At 35.7% G+C, this 25042-nt stretch overlaps 2 protein-coding genes across 3 annotated transcripts; both read right to left on the bottom strand.

Moving 5' to 3' along the window:
* Positions 1 to 277: 277 nt before the first annotated feature.
* Positions 278 to 18423, bottom strand: clcn7 (chloride channel 7). 2 transcript variants are annotated; one of them, XM_048202997.1, is made up of 25 exons: positions 18199 to 18422; positions 17096 to 17170; positions 16578 to 16643; positions 16323 to 16388; positions 15507 to 15639; positions 14665 to 14774; positions 13191 to 13271; positions 13001 to 13063; positions 12835 to 12918; positions 12663 to 12756; positions 10775 to 10839; positions 10554 to 10670; positions 10265 to 10319; positions 10090 to 10150; positions 9149 to 9290; positions 8924 to 9017; positions 6419 to 6591; positions 6232 to 6283; positions 5994 to 6121; positions 5718 to 5803; positions 4387 to 4519; positions 4233 to 4292; positions 3945 to 4121; positions 3534 to 3614; positions 278 to 1699 (listed from the first exon to the last, which is right to left on the bottom strand). In XM_048202997.1, exons 1-25 carry the CDS (start codon positions 18301 to 18303, stop codon positions 1613 to 1615), a joined length of 2388 nt encoding a protein of 795 aa, XP_048058954.1. In that variant the 5' UTR covers positions 18304 to 18422; the 3' UTR covers positions 278 to 1612. The 2 variants fall into 2 exon arrangements, with proteins under 2 accessions (XP_048058954.1, XP_048058962.1); XM_048203005.1 differs by lacking the exon at positions 17096 to 17170 and having other exon boundaries at positions 18199 to 18423.
* Positions 18424 to 19134: 711 nt separating this feature from the next.
* LOC125275745 (pentraxin-4) lies at positions 19135 to 24453 on the bottom strand. The gene is made up of 3 exons (XM_048202984.1): positions 22925 to 24453; positions 22086 to 22842; positions 19135 to 20029 (listed from the first exon to the last, which is right to left on the bottom strand). The coding sequence occupies exons 1-3, from the start codon at positions 23060 to 23062 to the stop codon at positions 19389 to 19391; spliced, it is 1536 nt and encodes a 511-aa protein (XP_048058941.1). The 5' UTR covers positions 23063 to 24453; the 3' UTR covers positions 19135 to 19388.
* Positions 24454 to 25042: the final 589 nt, after the last annotated feature.

Here is a 25042-nt window from a genome sequence, read left to right as displayed (position 1 = left end):
AACAATGTGTCAGTGTAGTATCAGGAATGATTATGCCAAGTAAATGCTGAAAAATAACATACTGCTTAGTCATGTAGTGTTGTTGCCTTAGTAATGGGCTGAGTTTCCTGAAATAGAACATCAGTTGCACATACAAAATAGTTTTCTTAATCCATGTTAATTAGCTTTAAAGCCATCTATATGCTAGTGTATTCATAAAAGCTGACAAAATTTAGAACAGTTTTTTTTTTTAATCCAAATCAGCCATCTGAGAAAATTACTGAAGAGGCGTGAGGAATTCATTTGTTGATTCATAGCTTTATTAGTTCACAAAGTTGTTCAAATGGTTACAATTTTTTATTTTTTTTATGTATTTTTTTTACTTCAAATCAACATCCATATAAAAGTAGAGATCAGCAGAGCAAAAGATCATTGATCAATAAAAACAAAAATATTGGCTTTAAACATCGAAGCGTACAGCCTACAAGTCAAATTTTTAGCACAAAGACAACAAGACGCTTCATCTGATGTTCAGTTAAAGACAGTTTCTTGCAATCAGTGCATGGCAATTATTTTAGCATAATCTTTCACTGCTCAATACTGTGATTTATATGTTCATTTTAAAGTATAGATTTTCACAGAAAACAAATGCAGCTCAAGGCAGAAAATTCACATTCTGTAGGCAAACTCCCCTCAGGAAATGTACTGCATAAAATCACTAGCTAGTATTAAACTCGTACCAAATCTTGCTACGTGAAAAATAGGATTTATGTATTTAATTTTAGGGCCAGGTCTACCCTAAAATATTTGATACTATTAAATTGATAAATCAAGACAGAAACATTTAAAAATCCTAAACAACTTCAAATGAACAAAAATGTAATGAACCATAGTACCTGTAACAATATATGTCGTAGTCTGTATTAAGTGCACATAAAGGTATCACCTATAGGATTCTTAATGCTACAAATGGGGAGAAATCTTAAGATTTTACTCCATTTCAGGAAAGTTGCTTGAAATGTCCTGCACATTCATAATGAACATCTGAATATCTTACTTTGAGCTAACAACATTTTACTAGAACTATCTTTAAGCATTAGCAAGTAAGTATTCACAATTTATAATGTGTAGGAATTGTTGTGACTGCAAAAACAAATGCTTGTTGAAAAAGAAAAAAATGCATACATTGTCATGTCAATACACATTATCATTGGTATGACAATAAAAATTGATGTACATGTCTCAAATGGTAACTAGCCATGATAAACATGTAAGGTGACACAAAATGATGCTTTTGGAGAGTTAGGGCTCCCGAAAAGCTCATCTACTCTAAAATATTATAAATGTAATAAATAGTCACATAGTGCAAAACTAACATTACGTACTAACATAATGTGCTCATTCGCTGTATTTCCACAGACAAAAATCAACGCAGAACTGACTTTATGATAAAGGAGCAAAAATGTATTCTTCAAATAACCGAGCCCTTAAAATAATGAATGTCGGACAAATTGTGCATGTTGCAGGTTTGTGTTTGGCATCTTTGACAGGAGAGAGACTGACCAGCCCCTGAGTTATTACGGTCCAAAGCTGGTGCTCTGAAGGCAGGGTTCAGGATGAACTTGACGACCAATCACGTCTGAGCCAGGTGAAGCTCCTCCAGGCCATCTTTACCCATGTGGTAGCGTGCAAGATCCTTCCTGGTTACCAGCCCCACAACCTTCACATCCAAAACAGAGGGAATTAGAAGACCCATAGCATTTTTGAATTTTGATGTTATTGCAGATAACCAATTACTAGCCGATATTCAATTTCTATACTATTTCCACTATAATACATTCAAATAAATTAAATGAAAAAAGAAAATCTAATTAAAAAAATAACATTAACCCTTAAATGCATGACTGTTTCGCCAATCATTCTTACATATTCGGGTCTTTATCGACCCGGATCAATATCTAACACGGAAGGATCTCTACCTGTCGCGATAATATAAAACTCCTCTGATATTAGAGTAACAATTACAGAAGAATAAATTAAATCATATTTTGTTACCTTTTGGAGCTTGAAAGGGCTCCGTTTGAGCAGATGTTTTATGTCATCATCACTGTCCTCGTCAGAGCTCATTTCCCAGTAAATTCAGCAAATAATGGGCTAGTTTTATGTTTGAGGTCACGAATATGAGCCCATTTACGATCTCAAACGTATTCTCAGAACTATATTATTTTCAACATCTTCAAAATCATTATTTCGATCGCTAACAGCTTCACCAGATCCATCCAGTAACAGTTACAGTCATATTTGATTGCGTTCAGTACTTGCCCTGCAGTAAATTGCTGAGCCATTAATGTTTCTCTTATTATTTCGTTTTCTGTCTAAATGAGTCGTCACTTCAGCATTGTGTATCAGACATTGCCACCTTGTGGAATAAATTGCACTTATTCTGTCATCTAAGATTCAATTATTGTTGTGCAGAAAAATGTATATACATACCTCGGGTCGTTTGCAACCCTATACAATTTTTACAAAAAATTAATACAAAAATAGGCATTCTTTTATAATTTTATGATTTTTTTCTTGTTATATTCTTTATAATGAATAATATAATGAGGAATACCAAGAAGGTTTATGTCTAACTTTAAAAAATGAACAAGGAGAAGGGTAGTGAATGACATCCTGGGTCACTAAAGACCCGAGGTATGCATTTAAGGGTTAAAATATGTAAATTCCCTAGTGGAAAAAACTAAAAAAACTAAAACGTATCTGAAATACATTTTTATGCTAAGTATACTACAAATACATTTACATATTTATGTGCTTAATAAAAATACCCTGCAACTGTACTTAACTGATATAATTAAAGTCTGCTAATTTGGAACAACTCATTTTGTAATTGTGCAGAAGCAGTGCTGAGGTCAAATTAAAGATATACTTAAGTATATTTGATTGTGCTAAAGTGGAACTATTGCAAATATACTTTAGGTACACTTTAAATATCTTGTATTTAAAGACTGATATTATATAGTGATCATATGATCCTTATTAATAGTGATATTAAAACACATTTTAGGCTTAATATTAAGAAATGTGCATTGTGCAGTAAAGAAACTCTCCAAATAAAGTTTAAATTATAATTTTATATCAGTAAGTCTTAAGTGATATGTCAATAAATATGTTAATGGATTTGAAGTATATTTTGTATGAAATAAATGCATCTTAAATAGATTTTGGTATAGTTTTTTTTTTTACTAGGGTTAAAACATTAAAATAAATAAACTATAATCATTTTAATGCTACAAGTGAATTTAGCAGTCCCACCATTATATAAAAAAATAATAATAATTTTGAGATTTGCTAAAGATTACATGTAACCGTTTTATTGAATAATTAGTGTTTTAAAATATTAACTAACTTAGCATTAGATGATAGAAAGGTAATCTAAATTTAAAACTCTTTTAAATTAAAAAAATTAAATTTCCAATATCAACCTAAAGATTAGCTGTGAGTTAAACATAGTAACTGAACCACAGTAAAACATAGGTGGATACACTCACCCTGTTCTCATCATCAACCACCACCAGATGTCGCAGTCCTAGTGCCCGAAACAATTTAAACACACGAGGGAGTGAAGTCTCCTGAAATCAAATATGAAAAACAAAAGTCAATACTGCACATGATTAAACCACATAGTCATGACAACTAAAATACACTTCCTGGTGGCATTTCTTGCATTTCAATAGGGTGTGACAGTGGCATTCTGGTTAAAGCTCGGACACGGCATAATTCCATGTATGAATAAGCCGGAAACTGGAGAGGTTCCAGTCTCAGCCACAATTTATTTATTTTTTTTTCCCCGATGCTAGTCGATTGTTATATAATCAATTTCAGATAAACTTGTGGTTGACTGCTTTATATGCAAGTCAGACAGTCTCAGTCTGTATATGCTACAATGTAAGTTAACTGACCTGAGGCACAGTATAAGGGGTCGGGTTCATGAACTCAGTGAGGTCCATCATGCATTCCCTCTCGTCCTGAGAGACGTGGATGGACTGGATAGGGGGGAAACGTGGATATGCATCTCTGAAGTCCTTCAGCTGTAGCTTCCTTTGGATGAGACGTGAAGACGCCCTCTCCACAAACACCTGAGACACAGACAGAGGGCTGGAATATTAGAATTTGCCACAATAAGAGTATTTCCTATCAAATAAAGATGAAAGTCCAACTAAAGTCATCATAATTAAATTTTTCCACACCTTATGCTTGAGAAGAACAATAAGCTGAGATCGGAGAATAAGTCCACAGATTTTGCCCGGCTGCGGGAAGAAGACGGGCAACTTTTAGTCTTTCTTGAAACTGGAATATACTAGGATTAACAGGATGCATGTGATGTTGTCATGGTTATGTCACCTCATCGTGCTCAGTAGTATGGGTGACCACTGGGAAGCCATTGTGATTGGTGGATGTGTTGCTAAGAACGTCCACAATTGTTCCGACCTTCTCCACTCTGTTAAAGCAGGTGACTGGAGAGCTCATGACCTCCCTGTGCAGAATACATTCACTATATGACACTGCACCACTGTTATTAGAGTATTATTTATATAATATTGTAGTATGTATTCATTTTATTTTTACCTTAAGTTTGAGACAATTTGCTATATGCTTTTTTAAAAGTATTCTATACAGCTTTATTTTTAGTTATTTTAGTACTTGAACTATTTTAGTAACTTAGCAACATTTCAACTTTTCGTTTAAGTTTTTCATGATATTACATTTTACTTTATTTCAATGAATGAAAACAATTTTAATAGTGTTTTTTTTAAATTATAACAACACTGTACTAGACTAGTAGCTGACCGATATATTACCAAGGATGATATTTCAGAAGATATTTGACATTTTTTGTTATCGCATCGGCTGATAAGTTTTTCTGTTTGACTGATAAGAGTCAGAAGCAGGACTTTTATTTTGACAGCGCTGAGCTCAGAAGCACCCATTCTTTGTCTTCATTAGTTTACGGTCTTTAACTGTTCTGTCTAATAATTGAAATGTAAGGTCTTTGAATATCTATTAAACATTTAATGCCGCAAATCTCACAAATACAGATGTTACCAGAAAAATTTGTGTGCATTTGGTTAAAGTGTATACTTCTTAGTTTCTATCTAAAGTATTAATCTGTTCATTATGCATATTTGTTTTTTAGTAAGTTTTATTAATTTATTTTGTAGTTAGCTCCCGTCCGCAGACACAGGATTACTTTTGGTAAAGGACAAAAGCTCCTTGTGGTTTCTCGGTTTGATCAATTAGAGCAACAATAAACGACGCAAAACATGGGTGTTTTATAGTGCTTCCTTATGTAGAAAAATCACTTCCTGCCCTCCATCTGCATTTCGCACCTCCCCATCACGTCATGTGCAAACAACCTATGTAGACCTCTGTTGTTGTTCTTTAGTTTCGTTTTCTACTATGAAACTACGGCCCGGGCCAGTGTTGCCACCTTGTGGAACAACCGATTAGTGCAAAACAAATCCAATGTGCATGTGCGGTTACAAAAATTGTGCGGAGCGTGTACTATTCTGGTGACAAAATTTGCGCGTCATGCACTGTACGCGGACCCTCACGTTTACTTTGGCCTTAATGTTGCATGGTTGTATGAATTACCTAGAACTGAGAGTCAGTATAGAGTGCATCGGAGAAGATGAAAGCATCATATGACACGTAAGGCTGAAGGATGTGGTTACCTGGCCGTCAGCCAATGAGAAGTAGCAGGAGCCTCCCAGTGGAGGAAAGGAACACTCTGCAGCTTAATATGGATGTCATACAGGCCCTATAAACAACAAAAACCAGTCAGACAAAAGCACACAAGTGCTTCATGCTCTAATAGAACAAAACATAAATGACATGCATGCATGACTAATGCTTTGTGACACCCTTAAAAAACAACATACAATACTGGAAAGACAAATCACCAGTTCACAGGAGACAAAAACAACTATGCTAGATATTATGCTTCTCACCTCTATAAAGTAATCCCCCACAATTTTGGCAGTCATCAGCACAAGCATGATGGGAAAGCCATAGGTCACATTCCCTGTGGCTTCTATCAGGATTACCGTGAGACTGAGGGTCATTCTGACAATGCCACCTGTCAGATTAACAAAACAAAACCATAAACCACGAGACTGCATTCCTGCTGCATGTCCTTAAAGAATGTCTAGCTGAAATTAACATGAAGCTAAAACATCGATAACTCACCAAGCTGGGCCGCAGCACCTATTAGAGCATATTTTCCAGGATTCCCCGAAATCTATCAGTTTAGAAAATGTCAACAACACAATACAGCTAATCTTTCTTCACATTTTAGCTATATTTTTCTTGAATTTGTGGTTTAAGATGAATTAAAATGTAGCTGTAATCAAAAAAATAGTAAAGCTGTACTTACTGATGGTTTGGAATCGATGACAGACATAAGGATCCCAAAGAGTCGCCCCCAGGCTGCTCCAATGAGCAGAGAGGGGATGAACACTCCTGCTGACACGGTCAGACCATACGTCCAGACAGCTAGGAGGAAATAGGCCAGAGCGAAGACCCCCAAAGTCACAGGGTTGTAGGTTCCTGTGAAAGAGATATTCCCAGTAAAATTTGCATTTACCTTTAAGCATTTAGCAGATGCTTTTATCCAAAGTGACTTTCAAATGAGGAGAACAATAGAAGCAATCAAACCAACAATAGGGCTACAATATGCAAGTGCTGTGACGAGTCCCAGTTAGTCTAGCACAGTACCATACCTTTCCTAGCAGATATTGTTTTAAATGGCATGCTTGCAATCTGTTGATCATAACGGTCTCATTTAATATTCTAAAACACTGTTGGTACATCACTCTGGATGAGAGAATCTTCTAAATACCTTAACGGGTTAGTTCACCCAAAAATGAAAATTCTGTCATTAATTACTGACCCTCATGTCGTTCCACACCCGTAAGACCTTCGTTCATCTTCAGAACACAAATTAAGATATTTTTGATAAAATCTGATGGCTCGGTGAGGCCTGCATTGATAGCACCACAATTAACACTTTCAATGCCCAGAAAGATACTAAAGACATATTTAAAACAGTTCATGTGACTACAGTGGTTCAACCTTAATGATATGAAGCGACGAGAATACTTTTTGTGTGCCAAAAAAACAAAATAACTTTATTCAACAATATCTAGTGATGGACGATTTCAAAACACTGCTTCATGAAGCTTCGAAGCTTTACGAATCTTTTGTTTTGAATCAGTGGTTTGGAGCGCCAAAGTCACGTGATTTCAGTAAACGAGGCTTCGTTACATCATAAGTGTTTCGAAATTTCAATAGTATAACGTGACTTTAGCAGTTTGATACACGCTCCGAACCACTGATTTGAAAAAAAAGATTTGTAAAGCTTCGAAGCTTCATGAAGCAGTGTTTTGAAATCAGCCATCTCTAGATTTTGAAAAAATTGTTGCTTTTTTTTTTTTGTGTGTGCACAAAAAGTATTTTCGTCGCTTTATAATATTAAGGTTGAACCACTGTAGTCACATGAACTGTTTAAAATATCTTTAGTACCTTTCTGGGCACTGAAAAATGAAAATGATTTTGTTGGCAATGCAGGCCTCACTGAGCAATCAGATTTTACGTTAAGCCGGGGACACACCTAAAGATTAGCTGAAACATTCTAAGACTGAACTCAACACACATACCAATTGTTTCCTTCGACTGGAGCCGATTTATATACTCACACATGGAACACCGACTGTAATTGCAGACTGAACGCAACTGGCTCTGATTGGACGCGTTTGAGCGCGATCAGTCATAAGTATCAATTTACATTCATAATCGGCCTTACAATTGTTAAGTGTGTGCGCGGCTTTAATTTGTGTTCCGAAGATGAACGAAGGTCTTAAGGATGTGGAACGACATGATAATTAATGACATAATTTTATTTTTGGGTGAACGAACCCTTTAAAATGTAAATGACATCTATGCACAACCCTGCGTGATCTGTAGTAGGCTGAGCATTTGTTCTCTTTAGCATTTATAAATGATAAGAACCTAGAATTTTTGATAATCTGATTGTTTTAGGCAAACATTTTATCCACAGGTGTAAATATTTAAAAATTAAACCCCATTTCAACAGATGGAAGAATGATTTGAAGCTATTTGCAAAATCTCTTCAATGTATGATGGACAGAAATGCCCTGAAACTTCTTTCCGCGCTGGACTTGTTTATGTTACTAGAATAGGACCCTCAACCCCCTTTTATTTTATGTATTTTATTTTATTTATTTATTTTCCCCCCTCTTTTTTTTGAAAATACTGTATCAACACAGAATACACTTGTATGCTTATTGAAGTATGACATAAATGTTTGTACTTGAATTTTGTAAAAAATAAATAAATAAATAATAATAATAAAAGAAAAGTTCTCTTTAACATACATTTAAGCTCTCCAGCTGTAGGGGGCAACATAAGGCTACTAGCAATGAAGTAATATTAAAACCATATCATTATTTGTAGTAATTGTTATATTAATCATATCATTTTTATGTTAGCAAACAATATAATCACATTACATTTTGAAACATTACCAACCTTGCTAATAGGTAAGTTGTGATTTTGTTTGTTTAGTCTAGTGGCTATGTACTGACTATTGTGCACTTGCAGCACTCTGGGAAAGCAATCAAAAATGGCTTCTCTCCAGAGCGTAGGAAGATTTTAGCTGCCTGTTAGCTGGCCTTCTTCCAGCTTGTAACTCTAAATCTGCTTAAAACCTTGGCAGACACATGCAAACACACACACCACATAATTCAAAAAATGTTGCAACGGCCATCAGGCTTGATGTTGTGAATTCACGTCTGATAAGCAATGTCTGCACACATTCTCAAGCCCGTCCACACCCAACCACACCCACACAGAGACACACCTGGAGGGTTGTGGAACAGACTCCTTACGCTCCGCTCAGGTGTGTTAAAGAAGGCAGTGGCCATGGAATTATATTCACCATCAGCACAGAAGAGCTGTAAATGAACAATATAACAAACCGTTTCTGTTTGGCATTTCAGACTACATTCTGATCTAGGATCAGTTCAAGTTCAAGCATTTTATCATTTAAGAAAACATCTTGAAAACACAGTAAGTGCATAAACACCTGCAGAGGATATTCCTCAGTGTGGTCCTGTCCCAATGGCTTGCAGTCATTGGAGAAATAGATCATAGCAAAGGAAACTGTAGCGGTCACCGCCGCAACCAGCATAGCCTCCATTACCTGCAGGCACGGCCGGTGAATGTACCTGAGACATGACACATCCTGTTAAAATCTCAAAGGCCGATGGATGGATGGATGGATGGATGGATGGATGGATGGATGGATGGATGGATGGATGGATGGATGGATAAAATATTTATACAAAATAAACTAACTTTTGTGACTTGTTACTTTTGATTAATTAAATGCATCCCTGCTGGAAAAAAAACACTAAAAGTATTAATTTCTTTAAAAAAAACAAAACAACAACAAAAAAAACTGACTGATCTTACTGACCCAAGCTTTTGAATGACAGTGTCAATAATAAAGCTGACAAATTTAAAAATAAAAGGTTTGTTAAAAGCAATATTATCCAATATTACTTAACATTATGTTTTTTTAGGAGTTATTTTGTGTTTTCAGTATCAGTCATTCTCAGACTATATTAAACTTCTCACAAGTTTGGAAAGTCTCTTCCTTTACTTGTTGGCCTCAATTTGACATGAGGGCGTAACCAGGAAAATTGTTGGGCACATGAAAAATGATTGATATGTACTGTAAAAGTCGTCATACGCATCCCAACTGCTTTTGCTCAATGATACATAATTACAATTCAATGACTAAACCTACCATCCATTTAGCAAAATCTCAAACCTATTATCAAGTTTCTGCAAAAAATGAGTTAAAATGGCCAATATAAGGACTAGATACATTGCGGCACCAATAATTGTTATATTTTTTTACCACCATTATACAAAATTTGTTTTTATACAAAAAAGTTTTTCCTAAATGAATGCAATACATATTACCCACAACCTTCCATATTCAATAGCTTACGATCCTACCTTATTCTGAACATTGTTAGCCAATTATTGAGTAAATTGAACAATGCTCCAAGTATCCCTCCTGGAAAATGAAAGAAAAACAGAAAAATCATTCAAAAGCTACATCCACTCATTTTAATTTTGTAAACAAATTTATTAAGGCATTTTATGCACAGACAAAGGGATGTTCCCTCACCTAAAGCTCCCATGATAATGAAGAGAGGAATTTCATATAAATCATATTGTAGACTCTAAAAAAAAAAGAAAACACAGTCACATTAAATTTAGTTCAGGATTAATACAGCTACACTAGAAAATTCTATGTTTTTTTTCTTTCTTCTGATATTTTGGAAAGCTTTAAGAGTCAATTCCACTTAAACTGATTTTCCTCTCAAATCTCAGTGCTGTGAAAAACTTAAAACTGGCAGCCAAAAAAAAAAAAAAAACTTGTCAGAGTAACTGAGAGAGAAAGATACAGGACTTACATCACTGTCAAAGCTGCCAAAGTTAATGAGACCAGGGTTGGAGAGTTGTCCAGTCTTCCCGTGGTAAATACTCAGGAAAAAGTTCAGTGTGAAGCTGGAGACCATCGAAGCAAAGAACTAGATCAGAAACAAAGCGGGATGAGAGGTTCAAGCAGCTGACCTTGAGTGAAATAGAAAGTGCTCTTTAATGAGGACCCAAGCTCTTTTTCAAAATCACTTACAATTCTCCAAGTCAACATCTGGTTCCAGAAAGACGCGCCTTCCTCTAAACTGAACAGAACCCCACCTGTGCCAAAAAAACACAATGACTCAAAGATGATCCTGAACAATCTGATCCAAGATTCATTCCAGGGCAGTTTAAGAGCTTTTATTCAGAGGAACAAATGATGTACTTTCACTTACAGCTACAACTCTTGAGTATATCAGGTATTTTAATATGCCCCTATTATGGATTTTTGAAAATTACCTTTCATGCAGTGTGTAATGTAGCTGTATGTGAATGTAAACAGTTTACAAAGTTGTAAAGCTTAAAGTGCCTCAAAAATAAAGTTATTGTCTCTCAAAAGGAAGAGTCGACTCAACCGCTTAAACGAGTCATTTGTAATTCGAATCCCAGTTCCGGGAAGTTCACACGTCACAAGTTAATACACTTGCATAATGCCCACCTACAATCTGTGTGGACATCCCGTGAAAACTTGTGTCCATTAATGCAGATTGATTACCGTTCTTACAACTCTGAGTAATGATAAAGGATGGAGCAAGATTTGTTTTACAAACTTTAATGTTACATCAGTCATTCACGTTAGTGCTTGGCTAACGTTAGCACGGTTATTGATACAGTTAATGATACAGTTCCCACATGTGCACCGCAATAAATTACAACTATACACATCGGTTTGTTGTTGGACATACACTTGTTAATGCTGATGTAGAGGAATTACAGTTGCAACATCTCATAATGTACATCAAACTGAGTAGCGTAGCCTTCGGAGCTATAAGCGGTAGACCAATCACAACAGACCGGGCCATCTGGCCAGCAGGCTCGCGGAAAGAAGGGATTTAGAGAGATTAATTCCTCCGACGAGTAGTTTGATAATCACTGAAAAATTTGGTGATGTGCAATGTATATTAAAGGTGCCCTAGAATTAAAAATTGAATTTATCTTGGCATAGTTGAATAACAAGAGTTCAGTACATGGAAATGACATACAGTGAGTCTCAAACTCCATTGTTTCCTCCTTCTTATATAAATCTCATTTGTTTAAAAGACCTCCGAAGAACAGGCGAATCTCAACATAACACTGACTGTTACGTAACAGTCGGGATCATTAATATGTACACCCCCAATATTTGCATATGCCAGCCCATGTCAATAATAACTGACATGATCCATGATATCATGATATTTTTACTGATATTTGTAAATTGTCTTTCTAAATGTTTCGTTAGCATGTTGCTAATGTACTGTTAAATGAGCTTAAAGTTACCATCGTTTCTTACTGTATTCACGGAGACAAGAGCCGTCGCTATTTTCATTTTTTAAACACTTGCAGTCTGTATAATTCATAAACACAACTTCATTCTTTATAAATCTCTCCAACAGTGTGTAATGTTAGCTTTAGCCACAGAGCACTATTAAACTCATTCAGAATCAAATGTAAACATCCAAATAAACACTATACTCACGCAATTAGACAAGCTGCATGTTGAACACTTTGTAAAGATCCATTTTGAGGGTTATATTAGCTGTGTAAACTTTGTTTATGCTGTTTAAGGCAGTTGCGAGCTCCGGGGGTGGGGAGCACGAGAATTTAAAGGGGCCGCAGCATGAATCGGCGCATATTTAATGATGCCCCAAAATAGGCAGTTAAAAAAAATGAATTAAAAAAAATCCTTAAAAACCTTAGACTTATATTACATCTTGTGAAAACACGTTCTACGGCACCTTTAAGAGAAAATGAAAGTGTTTTTTGACCTTTGAAGCATGTAAGGAACCTTTTAAATACCATAATAGGGGTACCTTTGCAACTTTGCATAACTTGCCTTTATCTGATTTAAAAAAAAAAAAAAAAAGTGGATATTTGAAATTATTTTCTGCATATTTTCTCACCAACAGGGGCTCCAAAAGCAGCAGAGACTCCAGCCGCTGCTCCTGCAGAGACAAAGTCTCTCTTCTCTGTGTCCCTGCGGAAATACTCAAACATCTGTGGGAACAGAAACTTGCAGTGAGGCTCCATGTTCACTGTAAGATTCAAGCAGACCCGATAGTACAGAAAACTGACCTTAAAATCTTTTTTAAGTGAAGTGCTTCTGCCTTGAGATACTCCTGCGGCCACCACTGCTCCTGAATGAATCATGGGCCCTTCCTGTGAGAGAGGAGCAGATGTTAAGTCAGTTAACCTCAAAGTAAAGTCCCATTTAACTCAGCTGACTGATTTTCTATTGTACCTTTCCAACGGCAAGACCTCCAGCAACTGAGCAGATCACACCAAAGACCTTTACCACCAGAGTCTGTGGATGTGGAAGAAGAAAAATGTTAGAGATCTCTGACAAAATGATTTTTATACCTTTTTTATTCAGTTAAAAATCAAGTTGCTTTGTTGTCTTACAGAGGAGCTTAAACTAAACAAGACTTCACCTTTAGTCGAACAACACGAGGGATCTTCACTCCATTAAGGTAGCATTTTATCTGAGGGATTCCACTTCCTGCAGCAATGGGCTAAGAAAAAAAAAAAAAGAAAACTGAATTTTAAACAATGTTCAAAGTAAAATAATATCTTACCACTTACTAAATGCTACATGGTATATATGGAGGACCAGGGGTGCCACTTAAAAATAAAAAGAAGAATTAATTAATTAATTTAATAATTCAAACATAAAAATGTATGTAAATGAATCACTTTTTATATGGGCAAATTAATAGACATATTTAAAGTTGTTTATTTAATTCCTGTTTTTAAATGTAGTTTAATAAAACAATAAAACAATAAATTTTAAAAATCTTTTTTGAATGTATAAATAAATAGACAAATTTGAAATGGGATATTTAATTCATTTTTTAAAACGTAGATCAATAAAACAATAAAAAGTTTATTAGTAAGTCATTTTAAATGCGCATTTAAATCGCTTTTTTAAAAAGAATTTGGCAAATGCTTTTCTTTCTCTATTTACCAGTTGCTTTTCTTTGTCGGTTTGCCAAATGCTTTTCTTTATCCATTTGTCAATCGAGTGGTAAAATGCCATTGGACAGTACACACGTGGAGCAACCAATCAACTTTCGCCTCAATTTGAAGAGCCAATCCTCTCTCACTTGTAACACTCACTGTCATTGGACAGTTAGTACGGTGACCGGGAGGGGACATGTTCGGTTCATTTGGTTTTGTCGTGGCCACAACATATAAACTCGTGGAAACGTGATAATATGTCGTGGCCACAAGATATTAATTCATACAAATGTGTGCTATCATTCAAAAGTTTGGGGTCAGAAATGTTTAAATATTTTTGTCTCTTATGCTCACCAAGGCTGCATTTATTTGATAAAAAAAAAAATCAGCAACATTGTGAAATTTTGTGTCAATTTAACATAGCTCTTTTTTAATATATTTTTTCCGGTGATGGCAAAGCTGAATTTTCAGCACAACATCATTACAGTCTTCAGTGTCACATGATCCTTCAGAAATCATTCTAATATGCTGATAAATAACATTTCTTATTATTATCAATGTTGTGCTGCTAATTAATAATTGTTTGGAAACTGTAATACCATTTTTTTCCAGGATTCTTTGATTAATAGTAAAACAGCATTTAATTTGAAAAATCTTTTGTATTATCACTGCACTGTCACTTTTGAGCAATTTAATGCATCCTTGCCGTATAAACGTATTAATTTCTTTCAGAAAAAAAGTAAAAATTTTGGGTAAAAAAAGTAACCCCATCTGATCAAATATGTCGAGAAATAGAATTAATATTGTAGCCAAAACACAGCAAAATTCTGTTTTCTGCTTGAGTACATTGTATTGAAAGAGCTGAATGATTTCTCTGAAGTGACTCTGAAGCACAGAAGGGAAGCAGAAATCACACAAATATCATTCTGACAGGAAGAAAACACTTGCCTCAATAAAAGCAACAGTGATAGCGCCAACCATCACGAAAGCAGAGTTCAGCACTGCCCACAGTATAAGAGAGATGGACAAGCCACCGAGCTCTGTGAACTTCTCAATGTCTGAACATCTGGTTAAAAAAAAAAACCTCTGAAGCCAGTAAGAAATACATATGCACAACACTTAATTAAACTGAGAAAACCGTTTCCAAGCAATTAAAATAAGCCTTTTCATAAAAAAAATTTTTTTTAATTGATTGCTGCAAAAACAAAAAAATAAATTCATTTAGCAATTTAGTCATTTCTTCAAAGAAAAAGGATTTAATCCTGCATACATGGACCACCACATCACATATCAGACTATACTTTAGCATTGTATTAAAAATATTACTGAGCTATATTATTACTGCATAATACCATGAATAAAATGTGTTTTTATACTAAACATTGCTATTAATAGTCTTTTTCCTGGCATACAAAATGAAGAAATAATCATATTTTATATTCAGTTGAGAAGTAAATTTAATAAACTACACAGAGAGATTAAATTAGATTAAAATAAAAATAATGCTGAATTTCAAAACTGTCTGTCTGGATCTGGATTGCAGTGCATCCGGTTATGACCAAACTATTCATGTAGTCCCAAAGGAAATGGATTACACCAACTTCCATATTACGAGCGTAAACTGATGGCATTTAAATAAATTATGTTGTGACAAATTGTTCAAGAACTGCAGTATATTGGCTAATTTTAATTAACTAAAGAATATAATTTTTTTTATACAAATACACTTTACGTGAGAAACAGATCCTATCAGATGATTGCAAAATACATGACTGACAGAAAAAGGATACTCTGTTTGACTACAAAGTACTTGCACCCAGCAAGACGTTCCACAGCAATGTCTATCATGCATGCGATGAGACCAGTGAAGAACCCAATCAGACCACAGATCACCCATCGATTGATCTCCAGACATCTGAAACTCTATGGTTCAGATAAATAAGCATTTCATGTTAATCTGCAATGACTATAACAATTTCCTGTTGCAAAGTAAAGTAACGAGGGTCAGTTCTATCAGTACACTGAATAAACTGCTTTTAAATGGACATAGCTTCTCAGTGAGTGCCGTTCTGCAAAACTTCAAAATGATTGCATGGTATATTCGTTTTGGATTAAGCAATATTTGGGGATTACCATGAAAAAATGTGCTAAGCTGTGCTGTTAGTTTCATGCATTCATTTAGTGATATTAATTATAAAGAAAATAATGTGACTGAAATAAAAAAATCAATGTGTTCGGGGTCGAGTTGATACAGCATGTATACATAGACCAAAAAAACAAACAAACAAACAAAAAATTATATATATATATATATATATATATATATATATATATATATATATATATATATATATATATATATATAAAAGAGTGTGAAACGCTCCTAAGACTCAATTTTGGGACAGTCTGGGACTGTTAAATTAGGAACTACACATTCATTTCAGTCTCTATCAACCGTTAAGGTTGTAAACTCAGAAAGTGCCTTTATATGACCAGCTTACAAGATGCACATGATCCAAGTTAACCGTTATAATTTTTTCCAAAGACACAGACCCAGAGTTTGCCATCTCCACCTCTATTAGAAAATCTCTGGTGGCTCTACTGACCATGTGACTCATCCGTCTCTCTTCCTCCAGGAACAACTGATTCTCGCTGTTATCATAATCAAGACTCTGAAACAGAAGGTGTGACATTTTATATCACAGCTCTTCAAAGACACTTTGTTTAAAAGTGTACATGTTACATTTTTGCTGCATTTTAAGCTCACTTACAGAAAACCTACCGTTTTTTCAAAGCATTCCTAACAGACACTCAATTAAAAGAGAAGAGGGCGGCTGAAGGTCAGATTTAGATTCAATTACCTCGAATTTGAGGGACAGCAGCTTTTCGTTGTGAGGGATTTCCTTCGGTCGACTTCTCACAATGTCCTGTGTGAATTGAAAAACAGACTTAAAAAACAGAGTTGCACGGCCGACATTCATCAAGGGCATATACAGTCATTCTATGCTCATGCAATCAGAATAGCACAACACTTTATTTAGCTACATCAACTCTTTGCAGCCATGAGCAAACTTGCCAGCGCATCGGAAACATGTCCTCACAAATAATCAAGTACATTAAATCGGGCTTTTTCCTGAGTCTCCTGCCAAGAATGGTTGATTTTAGGACAAATTTATCTCAGACTCACATGCAACACTAACATTCAAAGCATGAAAAAACCACAAACACTTTGAAAATAAAACTGAAACTACAGCTGTGTCAAAACAGTAAAGCCACTCTTCTGGACTGGAATAAGGGCTATTGAGGTGTCCTTTGTTTTGAAGTTTCCTTTTTTTTTTTAAAAATGAATACAAATGAATTGATGGAAAACAGAGTTTACCTCTTCAGGTGTGATTTCCTCCTCAAGGTCCACAGTGCTCAGCCTGCCTATATGAAACATACCTCCCCCAGAAAACTATGAACCAAACACATTACACCGATCAAGAGTCTACATTAATCTACATTTAGAATCTACATCAACTATACGAAAAAAGATGACCATATTTTAACATAAATACCATATTTATGTTACTGGTACAATGCTTTGTGACATTGTCAAGAATATCCTCTCTCTCTCTCTCACTCTATCTATTTATCTATAATAGTTGTTCATTTTAGTTTTTCCTTTTTTTTTTTCTAAGGGCACACATGCCAAGAGGGCCCCGCACGTCCTGATTTTGCTGAGTTAGATGCGTTCCTGGGTCAACATATTTTGTTAATCCTGGAACAAGGATTACCCCTAAACCTAACCCTACCCATAAGTTATCCCAAAAATCAGAGGGAAATGATGAATAACACTGATGTAGAAGCGCCAATTCATGATTTTAAGCCTAAATTTAACATAATCTGTAAACTTGTCCCTCAAATCTGATTGGTTGATTTGAATGTTGTTCCAGGATCAACAAAAATGTTGACCCAGGAACATGTTGAACTCATCAAAATCAGGTTATGCAAGAACCCCACAACATATGGAGCCCAGTGCAGTATACAGTAAGGGGGACCAGAATTTCTAGCTATGGCCCTGACAAAAATATACAGATTCAGTGTAGGTCAAAGGATCACAGGTGCTTGCATTTTCTTAGCAGAATAAGAGGGTTAAAAGAAATGGGAAGTTAAAAATCCAAATATCCAGAGTTGCAAAACACACTACAACATGTCATAAGGCAAAAATACAAGGGTATATGAACCTTACAAGGGTTTACCCTCTAACAACAGGTTTAAAAAATATTGTTTTCGTTTCAACACTGTGAAATGACATGAAGTTAGTGCAAGTGTCCTATCAATATCATGCAGTCTGCGACTACCTTTGCATGCTTAATTAACAAGCATGCGGTATTTAATCAGCAAAGCAGATAATTCATATTAAGCAGAATTCAAAACATTCCAGATTGAATGTGAGTCCAGTATATATCTTGTTTGTAGTATACATGGCCTGTCTGGTACCTGTCTGTTGCATTTCCCATCCTCGGTTCCGTTCAGCAGTGGCGTCCTCTCTCCGCGATCCTCGCCTCGGCCAGACCATGACACTTTCTTCGCGATGTTGGCCATGTCCACTTTGACAATTATACATACATTAAACCTGCTAACTTGACAACTACTGCGAACACTTCTTCCCCATGACTAACAATCATAAGCAATCCCGTGACGAGGGTACGGAAAGCACAAAGGTCCAAGAAAGAAACTGTTTTTTTTAAAGGAAGTCTGGGAAATGTAGTTCACGGTTATTCTGGGTTAGGTCTGTGACTGAGATGGTTAACGGTTAAGAACATGCTCAGAACTGATATTTTTGATGATATTAAAAAGCATATTTTTTAGATGGGACATAATGTAGATGAGATGAAATAAAAACAACCTACTTTTGAAAATAGAAACGTGATATATTAACATTTTTTTTACTGATTTTGTTGCAGTAGTGCATTTACATTCACAGTAAGGTTTTTGTTCTTGTCTTCTGGCATTGTTATTTCATTTTAGATGCTGTGTATTTTTACTTTGAAAGAATATATCTCATTGTATTGTTGGTTTATGGCATTAATAAAAAAAAAAAAAAGAAAAAGAAAAAGAAAAAGAAAAAAAAGGTCTCACAGTAAGGCTCAAATAAATAAAAAATAACTCATTAGATGAGAAAATAACCTCTGTATAATTGTACTGTTCAATTTGACCTTATGTCCAATCACCCTTAATTCACCCTAGAGTACATATTTAGTTTTGAAAATCATGAAAAATAAAAATAAATTACAAATTTTATAATTTCACATTGAACAGTATTGCTGATTTTGGGAACTCGTTGTGCTTGGCAGTATGAATACATTTTGTGGTTTGTTTACTGCTAAATTTGCAGTATTCTTTTTATATTGTAAAAAATGTGACAGATTAAAGTTTGTTGATTCATTTATTTATATTTTTCCTGAACAAGACATCTAGTTGCCTTGTGACACTCTGTTGACTGAATGTAGACCAACAAGAATATGATGTACGTTTATTTAAAGCAAAGTTTATAGTCAAAAATTAGTAAGACCAAATGTGTAAAATATGATCAATGAAAATAAACAGTGTTGTTTTACCAAAGTAAATGGAAATATAAAAACAATGTGTATACAGAGGTGTTTTTTCTGGCTGATTCTGTCGTGCCTTTACATGCAGTGTTCCAGACACTCACAGGTAATGTGCTGAACAGAGCCAAACATCTGGTCTACATCATCCAGGGTGAGCACTGCTCCTCGTGGTACCCCTTTGCCAGCGGCCAGCCCAGACACCTCCCCAGGGCTCAGGGTCCTAGTCCAAAACGCAAAGCCAGCCAGTCTGCCCACAAACGCTTCAGCTTCATCAAAGTCCCCTCCAACCGAATCCTGTTCCTGCCCCAGGACCACAGTGCCCCCAGGAGGGATCTCATAGCCCTTCTGGAACTTGGATCCAGTAGATACGAGATGACTGTCTGAATAATACCAAAATCTGCCTTCAATGGAAGACCAGATGATGCATAAATGGTGCCAGCGGCCATCCAGGATATTTTGTAAAGATAATTCACAATACGCTGGATCTCCAATCACAAAATCCATGAAGCCCAGTACGTCAGAATTTCGACCATAGAGAACAAGCATATTGTCATTGTTCTCTGTGGCATAAGAAAGAATTGTTCCAACATACTTTGCATCTACTTTCAGCCAAGTGCAGATAGAGAGTTCATGTATTCCCGTTTGGAATCTCCTCTGGAAGGTGAGATAATTTTCAGTGGAAGCAGACGGGAACAGAAGCATCGAACCCACATTGCAAACTTTAAGAATGGGATAAAAAAAAATATTATTAGACATTTTACAATTTGGCATAAATTAAAAAATAATCTGAAATCTGATCTTTGTCTTTGTAATTGTTATGACAGTAATAATGGGAAAAATGGTCACACACACACACACACATATATATATATATATATATATAAAGTCATGGACAAAGTTGTTGGCACCCTTGACAAATATGATCAAAGATGACTCTAAAAATAAATCTGCATTGTTTATCCTTTTGATCTTTAATTCATAAAATAAGCAGAATTCTAACCTTTCATTGAAGGAAAAGAATTGAAAGTGTGTGTGTGTGTGTGTGGGGGGGGGGGGGGGGTTGGTTATATTATGAAATAAATGTTTTTCTCCAAAACACTTTGGCCACAATTATTGGCACCCCTAGAATTTTTTTATAAGTAAAATATCTCTGAAGTATATTCCCATTCATATTTACATTTTTTAGCACACCAGGGTGATAATGAACATGAAATTGTCCAGCCATGACAGGAGAATAAACATGAGGAAACACAAAGGCCAAATTCCCTTAATCATTCATCACAATGAGTAAAACCAAAGAATATAGTTCTGATGTGCAGCAAAAGATTTGTTGAGCTTCACAAAATAGAAAGTGGCTGTAAGAAAATAGCTGAAGCATTGAAAATCCCCATTTCCACTATCAGGGCAATAATTGAGAAGTTTCAAACAAATAAAGATGTTACAAATCTGACTGAAAGAGGACATGTGTCTAAATCGTCCTAATGCGCAGTGAGGAGGAATGTTTGAGTGGCAAAGACTCTCCAAGGATCACAGCTGGAGAATTGCAGAGATTAGTTGAGCCTTGACTCTCAGAAAGCCTAAAAAATTATCAAAAGCACCTACATCCCCACAAGTTGTTCGGGAGGGTTTCAAGAAAAATCCTCTGCTCTTATCCAGAATCAATCTCCAGCATATTCAGTAGTCAGACACGACTGGAACTTCAAACGGGACAAGCTTCTATAGTCAGATGAAACTAAAAAAAGAGCTTTTTGGCAGCAAACCCACCAGATGGGTTTGGTGCACACATGGATAAAAAGTACCCCATGCCCACTGTTAAATATACTGCTGGATCTTTAATGTTGTGGGCTTATTTTTCTGCTGGAGGTCCTGGACATCTTGTTCAGATACATGGTATCATGGATTTTATCAAATACCAACAGATAAAAATCAAAACCTGACCGCTTCTGCTAGAAATCTTATAATGGGCTGTGGTTGGATCATCCATCGGGACAATGATCCAAAACAAACATCAAAACCAACACAAAAATGTGTCACTGAGCACAAAATGAAGCTTCTGCCATGGCCATCTCAGTCCCCTGACCTGAACCCTAAAGAGAATGAGTGGAGTGAACTGAAGAGAAGAAGCACCAACATGGAGCTGGAATCTGAAGGATCTGTAGAGATTCTGTATGAAGGAATGGTCTCTGATCTCTTGTCAGGTGTTCTCCAAACTCATCAGGCATTATAGAAGAAGACTCAGAGCTGTTATCTTGGGAAAAGGAGGTTGCAAAAAGAATTGAATAAAAGGGTGCCAATAATTGTGGCCAACGTGATTTGGAGAAAAACATTTATTTCATAATGTTAGTTCAACCCCACTTTCAAATCTTTTCCTTCAATGAAAGGTTAGATTTTTTCTAATTTTATGAATTAAAGATCAAAAGGATAAACAATGCAGATTTATTTTTTACAGTCACCTATGATCATATTTATCAAGGGTGCCAACAATTTTGTCCATGACTGTATATATATATATATATATATATATATATATATATATATATATATATATATATATATATATATATATATATATATATATATATATATATATAGGTGACAATTTTCAGTGGAAGCAGACATTTTACATATAGGCGAGGGAAAGCAGATGAAGCAGATGGGAACTGAAACATCCCATATTGCAAACTGTCAGAATGAAAACTTTCATTTTTTTTTTTCAATTATTATTTTCAATTTCATTTTTAGACACAAAACCTCTAGAGTTCTCTAAATACCTACTTCTGGCCTCTTCCTTTGGGGCTTGAATATGTGGGATTTTGTGTCGAAGAGGAAGCTGAAAAAGTTCCTCTTCAGCCTGAACTGTTGGTTGTACAGTGCTCTGCCAGGGTTGCTGTTGTCTGTGTCCTATTTTATGTGTCTGTGGTTGTTTGGTGGGCCCAGAAGTTGGCAATCGATCTCTCATTCTTTGTTCTTCAGGCTTCGGTTTAGGCTGGACATGCCTCAGAACCACACCTTGTTGCTTCCTGATAGAATTGGGGGGATCTAAAACTCCTGCCTTGGAAGCTGGAATGATCTTAGACAACCCTTCCATCTGACTCTCCAACTTCATTATCTGGGTCTGATGCCTTTTGAGAGAGGCCCGAAGATCCTGCATCCCATGTTGAACCTGATTCCTCAAAGACTCCAAAGAGCCGATGCGACTTTGCTGGTTCTGGATCTTGTGGGACAGGTCAGAGAGCACTGTTCTCTGTTTTTGGATTTGTCTGAGGTTGAGATGGTTGTTCTCCCTCAAAGCTCTTGTCATGTTAGCTAGAATGGAGTCAAGCCTCTTAGTCTTTTTCTGTAGACTCTTAGTCCAGGATTTGAGGGACTTCAGACTGCGCTCTGTTGTTTCTTTAAATGCACGGAGCTCTCTGGAGATCCTCTCAAATTGCAGACTCAAAACTTGAAATCGAGAGTCAATGCTGTTTGAAATGTTGTAGTTTTCAGCAATGCTCTGAAGATGAGTGAAGGTCATCTGTTGAAATCTCATGAACTAGGATTGGAGGAATGAAATGTTACAGATACATGTAATATGATATTTGAAGACAGTATGTTAAATAGTAAACATAACAAACCTGCTGATTCAGCCTTCTCAGTCTTTGGTTTAAGGTTTTATATGTCTCAGCTGGTGCTCCTCTCCGTGTCCAAGTCAGAGGCATCAGCAGGAAGATTATAACCAGGAACAAAACACTTCTGCTGGTCCATCTGGTCATGGTTGCTTTACCTCCTTTACAGAAAATCTAAATCTAACAGTTTGTGTAGGCGTACGTCCTCGTATCCCTGGATGTTCTGAATAAGATTTCCCTTTTCTTTGGTGCAGTGGACAACAGGGAAACTAAAAAATGACTAAATGGATTTCACAGACCCCAAACAGAAATCTCCAAGCAAACACACATATGCACAAACAAACAGTGAACAGGCAATCATAAATATTTGCAAGACAGATTGCAGGAATATGATTTGGAATCACAATTTACATTTCTTACATTACACTTTTCTGTGCACAAGGTCTGTATTTGTCTGTATAAAGTAAAACAAAGTGTACAAAACATGAAAAAAAACATATTTATCTACAACAACACAACATATAAACACACATATGTCTGAGGTATGATTTACAACATTTAACTTAAAAACAAATTTAAAGCACATAGGTTCAGTTCTCCCTACAGTTAAGAAGTTGTACAGTTGCCTAGCAATGAACAAACTGCACTCAGATATGCGCTCATGGATTCTTTCAGATTTTACTGATGCATTCTTTGTACAACCAACAGCCACAACATTCTCTGAGAATTATCCAAGCTGGATCTGGATCTGTGATTGCTTTGCCACTCAGTTTGGAGCACCAGGATCTGGTCCATCTCACATGTTTACATTAAATTCATTTCACACCAGGTTGAAATATTTCAGTGCTGATCAATTAAAATAAATAATAAATTAACAAATACATTAGTGAATAATGCCTAAAAGAAAATGTGTTCAGGTTGAAACACATGTAATACTATGTGGAAAGCTTGATAGTACTATTTATTTATTTATCAAGGTGGCAAAAAAGCAGAAAGTGTTGCTCTGTGAGTACTGGAAAGAATATATTTCATATTTTTAAAATGCAAAACTAAAGGCATTCTTTAAAACTGTTTATTATTTACCCTTAAATTAAAAAAAAATAAAGCATGCTTATATTCTCTGCATAGTTTCCAGCCTCCACGCTGTCTTTCTCACCACATTTTTTAAAGAAAAAAAAGAAAAAATGTAAAAGGTACTGGTCATTTTCTGCCAGGATATTATCTGTTCAGTTTACAGACATTTCCTTTCACCCTAAAACACAGCACAATGCAATGCGAAATTCAAAATAAGGGAAAACACCTGAAAAATCAATAATGAAAATTCCTTCGTATTACCATGGTACTGTAGTTTGGGCCGTATTTTTACTGGCTTTTCTTAGAGTGCCGATCTTCCTTGTACCTTCCATTTCTTGTTGGAATGTGAATTATGAATGTTCTTGCCCTGGTTGTCATCATGCTTTATGGGAACTGCACACACTAATCTTTATTTCTTGTTGACGTTCTACTAGAATTGTTTCTTAGTTGCAGCCACACCCTGCATGACCGCATCTTGATGCCTGATCGCTCTCCCGAAAGTTACAGTACAAGCTCTTCCAATGATCTCCTGTGGATCTGTTGGAAGTGGAAGTGAGGAAGTGACCTTTAAAGACAAAAAGACCCCTTAAATGACAACTAATCACTGTACTTTCTGAATTTATCCAGTCTAGTTTTTTTAAAATATCTTTATGAAGCCTTAAACACATCTTGAAAATCCAGTTTGGTGGGATATTTATTACATGCTGACTCAAAATAAAACAATAAGCCATTGGAGCCATATCTCAGGTGGCTTATTGTTTTTATAAACATGCAGCAACAGCAATAGAAACACAAACATACAGCAAGGAGTTATGAACAATGATCAGAATACACTCTGTATACGCTAAGTGACAGTTAGCGTATCATTCTTAACAGGAGGCTATAGATTAGGGTTAGTATTAATATAGAATATATGTTCACAGTTGGGTTTTATACATCAGTTTTGAACACATCTCATCCGTTCAGAATTTAGAGTCTTATAAATGTTCTTTGTTAAACTGAATGAAGTGAGCTATAGTATGTTAGGAAATAACATGCAATGGCCTGAAGGCT

This window comes from Megalobrama amblycephala, linkage group LG1, assembly GCF_018812025.1.
Source record: "Megalobrama amblycephala isolate DHTTF-2021 linkage group LG1, ASM1881202v1, whole genome shotgun sequence".
Classification (NCBI taxonomy): Eukaryota; Metazoa; Chordata; class Actinopteri; order Cypriniformes; family Xenocyprididae; genus Megalobrama; species Megalobrama amblycephala.
Note: the sequence above shows the minus strand (reverse complement) of the source record. Positions and strands in the feature narration are given on the sequence as shown.